General features: G+C 29.5%; 1 protein-coding gene across 3 annotated transcripts in view; it reads right to left on the bottom strand.

Annotated features, from left to right (window-relative positions):
- The window catches only part of LOC135133547 (anoctamin-10), a 95552-nt gene that overhangs the window by 11501 nt on the left and 67568 nt on the right, over nucleotides 1–16483 (bottom strand). For all 3 annotated transcript variants that reach the window (XM_064061999.1, XM_064062001.1, XM_064062000.1), the window contains 4 exons: nucleotides 12000–12158; nucleotides 6131–6338; nucleotides 5861–6081; nucleotides 5202–5813 (listed from right to left, as the gene is read on the bottom strand). In XM_064061999.1, the coding sequence (XP_063918069.1) occupies nucleotides 5202–5813; nucleotides 5861–6081; nucleotides 6131–6338; nucleotides 12000–12158 (1200 nt within the window). The remainder of the gene's footprint in view (nucleotides 1–5201; nucleotides 5814–5860; nucleotides 6082–6130; nucleotides 6339–11999; nucleotides 12159–16483) is intronic.

A 16483-nucleotide genomic window follows, 5' to 3' on the forward strand; every position in this document is an offset into this window, starting at 1 on the left:
AAACCTGAGATTCTTTTAAATTACTTCAAATATAAGACAGGATGTTCTCTCGAGATTCGTTCAAATTAGTTCAAAAACAAGACGCAAAGAGCTCCCGCGATTTTTTCAAATTACTTCAAAGAGACAAGAGGTCCCTGAATTTTTTTCAAATTATTAAAAGGCCAGATATAAAAGGTCTAAGCGATTCTTTGAAATTCCTTTAAAAACCAAAGTAGGGCTCTTCCAAATTATTTCAAATACAAGGATCAAGGGGTCCCCGAGATTCTTTCAAATTACTTAAAAAATACGACATAAGGAGCCCCCGAGGATCTTTTAAATATACTTGAAATAGAAAAGTCAAGATGTTCCCGAGATTCTTTTAAATTACTTCAAAACACGACATAAGAAGCCCTCGAGATTCTTTCAAACGATTTTAAAAATAAAACGCAAGAAGCCACTGAGATTTTTTAAAATAAGATACTTTCAAGTTACTTCAAATACAAGACACAAGTAGCCCCCGAAATTCTTTCAAATTATTTCGGAAATAAAACACAAGGAGCTCCTGAGGTGCTCTCAAATTACTTCAAATACAAGAGTCAAGGAGTCCTTGAGATTACTACAAATTACTTCAAAAACAAGCCAAAAGAAGCCCCCGAGATTCTATCAAATCACTTCATAAAAATGGCACATTCCCCCCCCCCCCTCCCAGACTCATTCACAAATTACTTCAAAAAGCAGATATAAGATGTCTCTGAGATTTTTTCAAGTTACTTCAAATACAAGACTCAAAAAGTCCCTGAAATGTTGTCAAATTACTTCAAAAATATGAAACAATAAGCCCTCGAGGTTTTTTGAAATTACGTCAAAAGTTAGACATAAGTACCCCTCGAGATTTTTTAAAATTGCTTCTCAAAAAAACAAAACACAAATAGTTTCCGAGATTCTTTCAAATTACTTCAAAAACGAGACACAAAACATCCCTGAAATTTTTGGAAAGTACTTCAGAATCAAGACAGAACAAGTCCCCAAGATTCTAGCAAATCGAAGAACTGAAGAAACTAAAAATCGAAATATTGAAAAATTAAAAAATTGAGAAACCAAAAATCGAAAAAAATTAACGATTCGAAAAACTGGAAAGAAGAAAAAACGAATCGAATCGAATAAATGAAAAATAAAACAATTCTAAAGCCCTAAAATTGAAAAGTGTTTTAAAATATAATTATTATTGGATAATTGTTTTAAAATGAAAATTAGAAAAATTACAAATCGAAAAGTGAAGAAACGAAAAAAATATATAAAAGCTGAAAAATCGAAAAATTGAAAGCCAAAAATTTACAAATCGAGAAAATGAAAATCAACTGAAAAAAGAAAAATTTGAAAATCAGAACACTGACAAACCGAAAATTGAAAAAATTAAACAAAAATTGAAAAATCGTGAAACTGAAAAATCTAAAAGTTGAAAAATCGAAATACTTAAAACCGAAAAATTACAAATTGAAAAATTGAAAAAATTAAAAAATCGAAAACTTTCACATTGAAAAAAAGAAAAATTAGAATATCAAAACACTGAAGACCCGAAAATTTGAAAAAATAAATAAAATAAAAAACCGAAACACAAAACTACAAAATAAATGCAAAAATTGAAGAAATGAAAAATTTAAAAATTGAAACATCCAAAAGTTGGAGAGTCGGAAAACTGAAAAATTTAAATGAAAATGAAATGACACTGAATTTTTTTAAAATTACTTCAAAAAACCACAAGAGGCCTTCAGATACTACTTCAAACTACTTTAAACACGAGACACGAGAGGTTCCTAAGATACTTTCAAGTTACTTCAAATACAAGACACAAGTGACTCACGAGATTCTTTCAAACTATGTATTTCGGAAATAAAACACAAGGAGTTCCTGAAATACTTTCAAATTACTTCAAATTTAACAGTCAAGGAGTCCTTGAGATTACTTCAAATTTCTTCAAAAACTATACAAAAGAAGCCCCCGAGATTCTATCAAATTATTCTATAAAAAAGGCACAATCCCCTTAACCTCAAATTAAATTTTTTTCACTTTTTCATCTCTCGATTTTTAATTTTTCGATTTTTCAATTTTTCAATCTTTCAGTTCTTTCATTTTTCGAATCCTCGGTTGTTAATTTTCCAGTTTCTCAATTTTCAATTTTTCGACTTTTCCTTTTCGATTTTTATTGGGTTTATTTTTATTTTTACAAATTTTATATACATATTTTAATTTTTGGTCTTTTAATGTTTCTACTTTTAGTTTCTCCATTTTTAGTATTTATACTTTTAAGTTTTTTGTTTCTTCAGTTTTACGAGTTAAGTCACTAACATTATTTTCCTTTCTCTTTTTTTTTTGTATAACCTTTGTCTCTTTTTTCGATTTTGAGATACTTATAATATGTATTACATGTTTTAATTTTTCAGTTTTTCGATGTTTCTATGTTGAATTTTGAGATCTCTCAATTCTCCAATTTTTTCGTTTTTGAATTTGTCGGTTTAATATTTCTCCATTTTTCAATTTTTAGATATTTTGAATTTTCGTCTTTCAATTTTTAATGTTTTAGTTTTTCAATTTTTCTATTTTCAATTACTCGAATTCTTAAACTTTTAGATGTTTCATTCATGGGGGTTCCTAATGTTTTTTTTTTTAAAGAATTTAAATGAATTCTGGATTTTGAAATCATTTTGAGGATTTTAACGGGAACAATTTGAAAGAATCTTTGGGGCCTCTGGTGGACTTTTTTATACATTTAAAAAAAATCTGTGAATTTTTGAAGAATTTTTTTTGGAAAATTTGAAAAACAAGTATGCCCTCGACAGTTTTCTTTGCAAATTTAAAAGTATCTTGAGGATTCCTCATTTTTTATTTGAATTTTAAAAAATCTTGGTGTCTTTTGGCGTTTTTTTTTTTGGTAGAATTTGAACGAATTTGGGGTACTTGATAGTTTCCTTTTTAGAACATTTTCAAAGAAACTTGAGGGACTCGTGCGGTTTGTTTTTGAAAAATTTTTTAAAAACCTTCGAAATTTTTTTTTTTTTTTGTAAATATAAAAGAATCTTGGGAGCCCTTAACGATTTTTTAAAACATTTAAAAAACTCATGGAGGTCGTCGACGGTTCCTTTTTTTCTAAAATTTTAAAAGCATTTTTGGGCGTTTTTGGCACTTATTTTTTTTTGAAAATTTAAAAGAATATTGGGGTTCCCGATCCTTTGTTGAGAAATTTTAAAAAATCTTAGGGCCTCCTGATGTTTTTTTTATTTGACAAAATCTTGCGAGTCCTTGAAGTTTTTTTTTAACATTGAAAAGAATCTTGGGTGTTCCTAACGGATCTCTTTTTTGGAATATTTTGGAAGAATCGTGGAAACCCCTGACGAATTTTTTTAAATTAAAAGAATTTAGGGTCTTCGAAATTTTTTATTTAATTCAATTTGGGTCCCTCGCGAGGTTTTGTTGAAGAATTTGAACGACTTTTGGGGCCTTCATAGTTTCTTTTTAGAACATTTTGAAAAAAACTTGAGGACCTCGTGTTTTTTTTTTTGAAAAATTTGTCACGAATTTTGGAAATTTCATTTTTATTTTTTTGATTTAAAAGAATCTTGGGAGCCTCTGACGGTTGTTTTAAACATTTAAAATAATCATGGAGGTAGTCGGCGCCCCTATTTTTGTAAAATTTTAAAAGAATCTTGGACGTTTCTGCCAGTTTATTCTTTGAAAATAAAAAGAATATTGGAGTTCCCGATTTTTTCTTGAAATTTTTTTAAAAATGTTGAGGGCTCCTGAATTTTTTTTTTTAACAATTTGAAGGAATTTTGGCGCCCCTGACGGTTTTCTTTTTGCAAGATATTGAAAAAATTTCGGGTCCTCCTGATGCTTTTTTTTAATTTGACAAGACCTTGGGAGCCTTGGATGCGCTTTTTTTTTTGAAAATTTTGGAAGAATCTTGGAACCCCTGATGAATTTTTTAAATTTAAAAGGATTTAGGGTCTCCGAAGTTTTTTATTTAAACAAATTTGGGTCCCAGATGAGTTCTTTTGGAAGCATTTGGAAGAATCCTGGGGGCCTCTGACATTTTCTTTTTTAATTTAAAAGAATGCTAGGAACTTCAGAAGGTTTTTTTTATAAGAATGTGAACGACTCTAATTAGGGTCCCTGACAAGGTTTTTTTGTAAAATTTGAAAAAATCTTGGGGTCCTCTGACTTTTTTTTTATTAAAAGAATGTTGAGAGTTTCAGACTTTTATTTATATTTGGAAACATTTTAAAGAATCTTGGGGGCCCCTGACAGTTTTTTTTTAACTTTAGAGAATCTCGGGGTTCCTGATCTTTCATTTGAATTTCAACTTTTTTTTTTTATTTTAAAATAATCTTGGGAGCCTCTGATGTTTTTTTTAACATTTAAAAGAATCATGGAGGTCGTGGGCCGCTCCTTTTTTTTGCAAAATTTTGGAACCTAAGAAATTTTTTTAATTTAAAAGGATTTAGGGTCCCCGAAGTTTTTAATTTTAAACAAATTTGGGTCCCTGAGAAATTCTTTTGGAAGCATTTGGAAGAATCCTGGAGGCCTCTGACGTTTCCTACTTTCATTTAAAAGAATCTTGGAGACTTCAAATGTTTTTTTTAGAAGAATTTTGGGGTTTCTGATGGTTTTTTTACTCCTATTTGAAAAAATCTTGAGGATTTGTCTTTTTTTTTATTTAGAAAAATTTGAATGAGTGTTGGGGCCTCTGATCGTTTTTTTTTTAAACTTTAGAGAATCTCGGGAGTTTCTGATTTTTTATTTGAATTTTTAAAAATCTCGGAACTTTTGACGTTTTTTTTTGGAAGATTTTCAACGAATTTTGGGGTCCTCGATTTTTAATTTTTCAATTAGATTTTTGCATTTTTCAATATTTTGATTTTCTATTTCTAGAATTTCGATTCTAGAACTTTTCGATGTTTCATTGTTGCAATTTTTCTATTTTCAATTTTTCGATTTTTCCGATTTTTTCACTGTAGTTTATTTACCGACATGCTAAACCCTTTTCAAGGATGACTTGATTACAAATTATGTTGCCCGCTCGACATAAGCACACGGACAAGACTGACCCGTACCGTAATATGTCATAATTACTCTACCGCCCTCTTGAAAATTCTTTCTTTGACAAAATCAGAAAATCATTTAAAATCAAACTATTTTTAACAAAACTGAACGAGATTCCCTCTTACCTCGAATTTAAGCGCCTGCTTCGACTCATAATTCCTCCTTGCAAGAGCAACCCTCACCCACTCCGGCTTATCCGAAATGGTAATGTGCATCAGATACCGAATCCCCAGCAACGCATGTTCCAACAAAACAAAAAGCAACACCCACTCGACTTGTCCCATCTCCGGTGCCGACCTCTTCAACTCCGGACTCAGACACAACAACCCGCAATTCGTCATAATGGACATAGCCCCTATAATCTCGAAGCAGCGTTGCCACGCTCCGATATCCTTCACCCTCTTGCTCATCGGCCTCTGGAAAATCTTGCACAGCTTGAAGGCGTCGGCGCGGATCTCCACCACGTTGTTGAAAAGCGCCCAGAAAGCCGCCACTGGGTACACCGGCGAGAAGAGGAAAACGTAGCCGAACTGGATGAAGAGCTCCAGGTAGTCGTCGTAGGTGTCGGTGTAGTCCTCCATGTCGCCTTCTTTGCTGGCTTCTTCGATCCTGGTGTCGTCTATGGGGAGGTAAGGGAGGGATCGCAGTACTGGAAATAGCTGCTCGTCGGTGGCGATTCTGTAAAATTTGTTCTTTTCTCTGGAGGAGGAGAAGAAGCTCTTCCTCCAGGAGGCGAACTGGGGGAGAATTAGTTTGTAGTTTGGTACGAAAGTGAAGTACTTACTTTGGCTCCGTAGTACTTAATGGTGAATGGTAAAAGCGCTTCTTGCATGTGACTGATCAACTGGAAGATGATCAGCATTGTCTGTAGTTGACTTCGCAACATTTCCATGTCTCTGATGATGAAAGCGATGTAGAACAAAGACATGAAGTTGTTGACGAATTCGAAGAGGACTAGTTTGGTTACGCGGTGTCTGTCGAATTGGGATTGTGTTCGGTGGTTCTCTGCAAGGTTTAGTCAAGAAATTGTTGCTAGTACTATGACTATACCTACCCCATTCAGTCAGAAAAGTCGCTAAACGTCTATAGTAAGCATTGACCACGAAAACGAGGATTGAGTAGATTATGCTTGGTACTAGTATGATGTACTCGTCGGAGGCGTGGCTTTGTTTGAGGTAGTCTTCGGCCCAGAAGGACGCTAACATCATGAAGAAGCCGCCCACGAGACACAGGAATACCACGGGGACGGACACACAATACATCTGTTAAAAGAACCACGATAGTGATCATTCAAGAACACAGTATTGGTTAATTTGTATTTCCCGAACGTAAGCTAAGGAAGTATTGTAATCGAGTCCATCGGGCGACTGGTTACTTTTATGTTTTCTCGACGTTTCCGTCTGTCTGTCCGCACCTGTGTCGATATATATTAGACCGATAATCAAGTAGATGGTAAAACGCTAACCACCAATGATGAATCCATTTTGAGTTATTACTCTATAGCATATTTTTGGAAAAAAAAAACAAAATTGTGTAACATTTTGCAATTTGACTTTGAAACTGTAAAACTGAATACAATAGAATCTTGAAGAAGGTTTTAGGGTTAAAAATTGAAAAAATGGAAAATTTTGAAATCTGGAAAATAAAAGCGTAAAAATAATTCAAAAATCAGAAAAATTACAAAATTGAAAAACGAAAAAATCGATAAATTGCAACAATGAGATCGAAATGTTCAAGAATTGAAAAGTTCCGAAAAATTGAAGAATGCAAAAGTCTAATGAAAAATCTTAAAATTGGAAAAATGGAAAAACTAAAAATGGAGAGATGAAAAATCGCAAAATTGAAGACGAAAAATTAAAATAATCAAAAATTGAAACATCGAAAAATTTTTATTCGAAAAACTTAAAACTCGAAAAATAATTCAAAAATTGGAAAAATCGAAAAATTTAAAACAGAAAAATTGCAACAATGAAACATCGAAAAGTTTAGGAATTGAAATTGTAGAAATAGAAAATCTAAAAATTTAAAAATGCAAAAACCTAATCATTGAAAAATCTAAAAATTGGAAAATCGAAAAATGAAAAATAAAGAGATGAGAAAGTGCAAAATTAAACATAACCAAAAATTAAAATAAATAAAAACTGAAATATTGAAATCCTTGAATTCGAGAAAGTAAAAATCGAAAAATAATTCAAAAATCGAAAAAATCGAAAACTTGAAAATAGAAAAACTATAAAAGTGAACACTGAAAAGTTCAAGAATTGATATTCTAGAAATAAAAAATTGAAAAATTGAAAAATGCATAAATCTAAAAATTGAAATATCGAAAAATTGAAAAGAGAAAAATTGCAACAATGAAACATCGAAAAGTTCAGGAATTGAAATCCTAGAAATAGAAAATCGAAAAATTGAAAAATGCCAAAACCCAATCATTGAAAAATCTAAAAATTGCAAAATCGAAAAATTAAAAATAAAGACACGAAAAAGTGCAAAATTAAAAATAACGAAAAATTAAAATAAATAAAAACTGAAAATTGAAATCCTTGAATTCGAGAAAGTAAAAATCGAAACATAATTCAAAAATCGAAAAAATCGAAAACTTGAAAATAGATAAACTACAAAAATGAACACTGAAAAGTACAAGAAATGATATTCTAGAAATAAAAAATTGAAAAATGAATAAATTTAAAAATTGAAATTTCGAAAAATTGAAAACAGAAAAACTGCAACAATGAAACATCTAAAAGTTCAGGAATTGAAATCCTAGAAATAGAAAATCGAAAAATTGAAAAATGCCAAAACCTAATCATTGAAAAATCTAAAAACTGGAAAATCGAAAAATTAAAAATAAAGAGATGAAAAAGTGCAAAATTAAAAATAACGAAAAATAAAATAAATAAAAACTGAAATATTGAAATCCTTGAATTCGAGAAAGTAAAAATCGAAAAATAATTCAAAAATCGAAAAAATCGAAAACTTGAAAATAGAAAAACTACAAAAGTGAACACTGAAAAGTTCAAGAATTGATATTCTAGAAATAAAAATCTGAAAAATTGAAAAATGCAAAAATCTAAAAATTGAAATATCGAAAAATTGAAAACAGAAAAACTGCAACAATGAAACATCGAAAAGTTCAGGAATTGAGATTCTAGAAATAAAAAATCGAAAAATTGAAAAATGCAAAAACCTTATAATTGAAAAATCTAAAAATTGGAAAATCGAAAAATTAAAAATGAAGAGAGTAAAAAATGCGAAATTAAAAATAACGAAAAATTAAAGCAAATAAAAACTGAAGTATTGAAATCCATGGATTCGAGAATGTAAAAATCGAAAAAATCGAAAAATTGAAAAAAGAAAAACTACAAAAAGTAACACTGAAAAGTTCAAGAATTGAAATTCTAGAAATAAAAAACTGAAAAATTGAAAAATGCAAAAAACTAAATATTGAAATTGAAAACAACGAAAAATTAAAATAATTCAAAATTGAAACATTGAAATTTTTGAATTCGAGAAAGTAAAAATAGAAAAATTATAATTAAAAAATCGGAAAATTGACAAACTAAAAACTAGAAAAATTGCTAAAATGAAACACCGAAAAGTTTAAGAATTGAAATTCGAGAAACAGAAAATCGAAAAATTGAAAAATGCAAAAATCTAATTGAAAAATAAAAAATTGAGAAGCGAAAAATCGCAAAATTTAAAACAACGAGAAATTAAAATAATTGAAAATTCAAAACTCAAAAACATTGAATTCGTGTACCTAAAAGTGGAAAAATAATTCAAAAATCGGAAAAGCAAAATATAGAAAATAGAAAAATTGTAACAGGGAAATAGAAAAGTTTAAGAATTCGAGAAACTGAAAATATAAAAATTGAAAAACAAAAAAATTAAAAATTGAAAGACGAAAAATAACAAAATTGAAATCAACGACAAATCTAAAAATTGAAAAATGGAGAAATATTAAATCGTCAAAATAAAATCGAAAAAATTGGAGAATTGAAACAACTAAAAATTTGACATGGAAACATCGAAAAACTGAAAAATTAAAAAATATAATACATATTATAAATATCTGAAAATCGAAAAAAGAGACAAAGGTTATGCAAAAAAAAGATAAAGGAAAATAATGTTAGTGACTTCTGACTTTTTATTAACTCGTAAAACTGAACAAACAAAAATTTAAAAATATAAATATTAAAAATGGGGAAACTAAAAGTAGAAATATTAAAAGACCAAAAATTAAAATATGTACCTATTGAAAATTTGTAAAAATGTAAAATTACTCATTAAAAATCGAAAAGCAGAAGTCAAAAAATTGAAAATCGAGAAATTGAAAAATTAACAATCGAGGAACCGAAATATGAAAGAACTAAAAAATCGAAAAATTGCAGTAATGAAACACTGAAAAGTTCAAGAATTGAAATTCTAGAAATCAAAAATCGTAAAATTGAAAAATGTAAAAATCTAATTGAAAAATCTAAAAATCGAAAAATCTAAAAATTGAAAAATCTAAAAATTGAAAAATCTAAAAATTGAAAAATCGAAAAAGTCGAGAGATGGAAAAGTAAAAAAAAATAATTCGAGAAAGTAAAACTCGAAAAGTAATTAAAAAATCGGAAAAATTGAAAAACTGAAAAACTGAGAAATTGAAAAGTGGAAAAATTGAAAAACTTAAAAATCAAAATGAGTGACGAAAAATCGTAAAATTCAAAATAAGAAAATAACGAAAAATTAAAATATCTGTAAACTGAAAAATTGAAAAATATTAAAATGCCAAAAAACTGAAAAAATTGCAAAATTGAAGAAAGAGAAAAATTGACAAACTGAAAAATTAAATAATCGAAAAATTGGAAAGTCGAAGCACCGAGAAAGTGAATAATCAAAAATGAAAACCTAAAAATTTAAGATTGAAATATCGAAAACCGAAAAATTAAAAAATCTAATAGATATAATATTTGAAAAGCGAAAAATTGAAAAATCTTAAATAATGAAAAGAGACGAAGGTTTTACAAAAAAAAAGATAGAGAAAATAATATTAATGACTTAAATTGAACTATAAATCGTAAAATTGAAGAAACGAAAAATTGAAAAATCAAAAATTAAAATTTGAGAAACAAAAATTAAAATTTGAGAAACAAAAATATCGCAGCGTTGAGGAATTGAGAAAATCGAAGATTTAAAATATTTAAAAATTGAAAAATTGCAAATCGACAAATTAAAAATCGAGAGACTAAAAATCTAAAAATTAAAATAAACAAGAATTTGACACAAAAATTGTGAAAACGAAAAACTGCGAAAAGAAAATCAAAAAGTTAATTTAAGTTGAACTAATTTAATTTGCATTTACTTATAATTTTGTTATTTCGGTTTACGTAATGAACACTTTCCGTAAATAAATTGTTGTTATTTAAAAATCTAAAAATTTAAATAAAGAATTTGAGAAATTAAAAACCGAGATCATCAAAAATGAAAAACTGAAAAAATGAAAATAAAAAATCGAGAAACCAAGTTGAAAAATTAGAGGACCAAAAATTAAAATATATAAAATGTGGAAAAATGTAAAATTAATAAATAAAAAATGGAAAACTAAACGTCGAAAAATTGATAACCGAGAAATTGAAAAGTTAAAAACCGATAAATGTAAAAATGGAAAATTTGAAAAATTAAACAATACTTGAAAAATCTAAAAAATTAAAAATAGAAAATTAAAAATTGAGAGATAAATAATCGCAAAACAAAGAAAAATTAAAATTACCAATAATGGAAACATCGAAAAATTTGAATTCGAGAAAGAAAAAATTGAAAAATGACGAAATATTAAAACATCTATAAACTGAAAAGTCGAAAAATAATATATCGACAAAATAAAAATCGAAAAAATGGAAAAATTGAAGAATCAAAAATCAAAAAATTGAATAATCAAAAATGGAAACTAAAAATTTAGCACGGAAACTTCGAAAAACTGAAAAATTAAAACATCAATAAATAATAATTCTACTACAAATATTATGATTGAAAAATCAGAAGTTAAAATTTGAGAAAAAATATCTCGCAACGTTGAAAAATTGAGGAAAAAGAGAATTTAAAATATTTAAATATAGAAAAATTGCAAATCGAAAAATTAATATAAAAAATATAATTATATAAAAATGTAACATAAAAATTGTGAAAACAAAAACGAAAAGTTGCGAAATTATAATCGAAAATTTAATTTAAATTGAATTAACCTTTATTTACCTTGAATTATTGCTTTCTTTAGTTTGATTTAGTTATGTAATGAACACTTTCCGTTAATAAATTGTTATTATTTAAAAATCGAGAAATTAAAAAATGAAAATTTTGAAAAATATAAAAATCAAAAATCAAGAAATTAAAAGATGAAAAATGAAAAGACCAAAAATTAAAATATAAAACATTTGTAAAACCGAAAAATTACTAAATAGAAACGTAAAAAACTAAAAGTCGAAAAATTGAAGGTCGAGAAATTCAAAAATTAAAACCGAGGAATCAAAAAATCAGTTGTCATCAGCAAAAAATAAACTCCTCAAAGTGAAAATAAACTCCTTAAAGTTAAATTTGTTAATTATTCAACTGCACTCCAGGAACGTGGGAAGTTCCTTCAAAATACCCCTCGACCAGTTTTTTCAGCTTACATCAGCTTCGATTTTCGCTGCAGGAATATTTGTGTTAAAACCCCATTCACACATAAGCACAGCTCTACCAGAAAAAGATATTTTATCGAGTGTGGAATAAAAGGCGTGCTGAAAATGGAAACCAGATTGAACGCGAAAGTGGATTACACATGTAAATACCGCCCTATTCAACTCGAGAAGCCTCAAATAGCGCCGGGGATAACAGACATAAAGGAGATAATGTTGGAAAGAAACATACAATAAAGGCACCACAACTCGGCGCATACTCACCTTGATATATGTGAAATATCTCGGACTCTGTGGCTGCAGCTTTCCGCTGATGGCATCATAGCCCATCGACCCCCTGAAATTCGGTCGGGGCTCGTCCATGCTCGTCATGCTGATGGTGCCCCATTTGAAAGCTAATTCGTTGCTTTTTTTCTTCCAGATCTGGGAAATGCCGAAAAGTGGGTTAAGGGGTGGTTTTGTTTATATTGTTGGAGAGTTCAGTGGTCACAGAGTCGCGTTATCGAAACTTCCAAGAAGTTATCGCCATGGTTACGAAATTGTGGCGATGGATCGCAAGCAAGTTTTATTTTAACGCTTCGTTCGTTAGGGAGTGTGTTGTATTTGGTTTCACAGGCAATAGCGCTCTTATTAGCGGAGATATCAGTATGTGGCAAGAGCTACATTTAATAATGGCAGTATAATTAGTTGAGTTACTACTTGACAAACTACTGGAGAGATAACTATAAAAATAACTATTCTAATCATTGTGTTTTATGAATCCACCCTGGTTATTTATTATTCCCTCTAAAAATTTGATAACGTCATCGTAAAAATGTATTAAACATTATTTTTACAGGATTTTTACAAAAAATAATAAATTACCTTATTCACGGTATTTGTTACACCAAAAATGGGTATTTAATTCTTCCGAAGTTCCGAAAATTTAGTAGGTACTATTAATATATTTGAACTGTCACAAAAAATATTAGGAGAATAACCTTTTATAAATTTATCTAAGAAACTGGACTGGTTTGATTGCGCTTTAGAGGAGAGGGGAAGTTCTGTTTACAACTAACTTTATACCACTTTTTTAAAGAATGTGAAAAAGTTTTGGGGCCTCCTCGTGTGTTATTTTTGAAAAAGTTTGAACAAACTTTGAGGCCCTAATTTTTTTAGAAATTTCAAAGAAACTTGGGGACCCCTTGAATTTTATTTTGAAAAAATCTGCCGTCTTCGGAGTCCCTTATTTTTCGTTTTTAAAATAATCTAAAAAATCATGGAGACCCATGGTGTTTTGTTTTTGAAAGAATCGAAACAGATTTTTGCGGTTTGTTTTTGAAGGAGTTTGAAAGAATCTTGAGGTTTTTATAATGCCTGATTTTTTTGCTTGTAACAGAATCTTGACAGCCCTTGATGTTCTATTTTTGAAAGAATTTGAGACAATCTTAAAATCCCAAGTCTCTTTCTGTTTTTAAACTTGAAAGAATTTCGCGTTTTGTGTTTGAAAGAATCTGAAAAGATCTTACGTTCTTCTTTAAGAGTTTGAAAGAGTCTTGGTAGCCGCTAAAGTCTTTATATTTAATGCGAAATAATCTTGGAGATACCAAATGTTTTGTTTTTGAAAGAGCTTGAAAAGATCTTAGGAGCTCTTAATATTTTATGAATCAAAGAATTTCAACGAATCTTCGGAGTCCCTTATATTTCGTTTTTAAAATAATCTAAAAAATCGTGGAGACCCATGATGTTTTGTTTTTGAAAGAATCGAAAAAGATTTTTGCGTTTTATTTTTGAAGGAGTTTGAAAGAATCTTGAGGATTTTATAATGCCTGATTTTTTTCTTGTAACAGAATCTTGACAGCCCTTGATGTTCTATTTTTGAAAGAATTTGAGACAATCTTAAAATCCCAAGTCTCTTTCTGTTTTTAAACTTGAAAGAATTTCGCGTTTTGTTTTTGAAAGGAATTTGAAAAGATCTGACGTTGTTTTTTAAGAGTTTGAAAGAGTCTTGGCAGCCTCTAAAGTCTTTATATTTAATGTGAACTAATCTTGGGGATAGCAAATGTTTTGTTTTTGAAAGAGTTTGAAAAGATCTTAGGAGCTTTTAATGCTTTATAAATCGAAGAATTTGAACGAATCTTCGGAGTCCCTTATATTTCGTTTTTAAAATAATCCAAAAAATCGTGGAGATCCATGGTATCTTGTTTTTGAAAGAATCGAAACAAATTTTTGCGGTTTGTTTTTGAAGGAGTTTGAAAGAACCTTGGGGACTCCTAGTTTTTGTGAAAGAATTTTGGGGGATCCTTGGGTTTTGCTTATGAAGAAGTTTGAAAGAATTTTGGGATTCTTAAGTACTTGATTTTTTTTTTTTTGTAATAGAATCTTAGATGCCCTTGACGTTTTATTTTTGACAGAATTTGAATGAATCTTGGAACCCCAAGTGTCTTTTTGTTTTCAAATGTGGAAGAATTTCCTGGATCTTTGTGTTTTGTTTTTGAGAGAATGTGAAAAGATCTTGCGTTGTTCTTTAAGAATTTGAAAGAATTTTTGAGAATTCCTGTGTTTTTCCTTGAAAGGAATTGAAAAGGTTTTAGGAGCTACTGGTGTTTTATTGATCAAAGAGTTTGAACTAAGCTTGGGAGATCCTGATATTTCATTTTGAAGAGAATGTAAAAAATCTTGGAGGTCCTTAACTACATAGATTGAAAAAATGTTTGGGGCTCCTAGTGTATATTTTTAAAAATTTGAAAATAATCTTGTGCCTAATTATTGAAATAATTTGAAAAAATATTCGACCCCTGTCATATTTTGTTTTTGATGGAGTTTGAAAGAAATTTGGGGCCACCTAGTGTCGTATTTTTTAAAATCTGAAAGAATCTTAGTTTTACTTTTGAAAGATTTCAAGATGTAGAAAGATTTTGGGGGCTCTTCGAGTTGTATTTCTGAAAAAGTTTGAAAGAATCTTGGGCTTCTTAAGTACTTGATTTTTTTTTGTAATAGAATCTTAGATGCCCTTGACGCTTTATTTTTGACCGAATTTGAATGAATCTTGGGACCCTAAGTGTCTTTTTGTTTTCAAATGTGGAAGAATTTCCTAGATCTTTGTGTTTTGTTTTTGACAGAATGTGGAAAGATCTTGCTTTGTTCTTTAAGAATTTGAAAGAATTTTTGAGAATTCCTGTGTTTTTTCTTGGAAGAAATTGAAAAGGTTTTAGGAGTTTCTGGTGTTTTATTGATCAAAGAGTTTGAACTAAGCTTGGGAGATCCTGATATTTCATTTTTAAAAGAATGTAAAAAATCTTGTCGATCCTTAACTACATAGATTGAAAAAATGTTTGGGGCTCCTAGTGTATGTTTTTAAAAACTGGAAAATAATCTTGTGCCTAATTTTTGAAATAATTTGAAAAAATATTTGACGCCTCTCATCTTTTCTTTTTGATGGAGTTTGAAAGAATTTTGGGGTTCCATAGTGTCATATTTTTTAAAATCTGGAAGAATCTTGGTTTTACTTTTTAGAGATCTCAAGATGTAAAAATTTTGGGGGCTCCTAGCGTTGTATTTCTAAAGCGGTTTAAAAGAATCTTTGGGGTTCCTAAAGCGTTTGTTTTTATGTGATAAAATCTTGGGGCACCTGATATTTTGTTTTTGAAAGAATCTGGAAAGATCTCGTATTTTTCTTTCAAGGTTTGAAAGAATCTTGGTAAGTTCAAGACTTGTTTTGTTTATTGTGAAAAAATCTTGGGGATACCTAGTGTTTTGTTTTTTAAAGAGTTTGAGAAGATCTTAGGAGCTCCCAGTGTCCGTTTTTAAAGATTGGGAAATAATCTTGTGGCCCCTTATGTTTTATTTTTGAAAGAATTTGAAAACATTCTCTGGGCTTCTGGTATTTTGTTCTTGCTAGAGTTTGAAAGGATGTTGGGGTCCCCTAGTGTTGTATTTTTTAAAATGTGAAAGAATCTTGGTTTTATTTTTGAAAGATTTCAAAATGTAAAAAGATTTTGGGGGCTCCTCACGTTGTATTTCTGAAGGAGTTTGAAAGAAACTTTGGGGTTCCTATAGTGTCTGTTTCTAGGTGATAGAATCTTGGGGTCCCTGAGTTTTGTTTTTGAAAGAATTTGTAAAGATCTCACATTATTCTCTAAGGGTTTACATAGTGTTTTGTTTTTTAAGCTCCCCATGTCTTTTTTTTATAGATTGGGAAATAATCTTGGGAGGCCCTTATGTTTTATCTTTGAAAGAATTTGAAAAAATTCTCGGGGCTTCTGGTATTTTCTTCTTGCTAGAGTTTGAAAAAAGCTTGGGGTCCCCTAGGGTCGTATTTTTTAGAATGTGAAAGAATTTTGGAGGATTCTTCTGGTTTATTTTAGAAAGATCTCAACATGTAAAAACATTTTGGGGGCTCTCGTATTTTTCTTTAAGAGTTTGAAAGAATCTTGGCAAGCTCAAGAGTTTTTGTGTTTATTGTGAAAGAATCTTGGGAATACATAGTGTTTGGTTTTTTAAAGAGTTCGAGAAGATCTTAGAAGCTCCCAATGTCTTTTATTTTTAAAGATTGCGAAATAATCTTGGGAGGGCCTTACGTTTTATCTTTGAAAGAATTTGAAAAAATTCTCGGGGCTTCTGGTATTTTGTCCTTGCTAGAGTTTGGGGTCCCCTAGTGTCGTATTTTTTAGAATGTGAAAGAATCTTGGAGGACTCTTGTGTTTTACTTTTGAAAGATCTCAAGATGTAAACAAATTTTGGGGGTTCATAGCGTTGTATTTCTGAAG

This window comes from Zophobas morio, unplaced genomic scaffold (genome assembly GCF_036711695.1).
Source record: "Zophobas morio isolate AGI-343-1 ecotype UQ-CSIRO unplaced genomic scaffold, CSIRO_AGI_Zmor_V1 ptg000022l, whole genome shotgun sequence".
NCBI lineage: Eukaryota > Metazoa > Arthropoda > Insecta > Coleoptera > Tenebrionidae > Zophobas > Zophobas morio.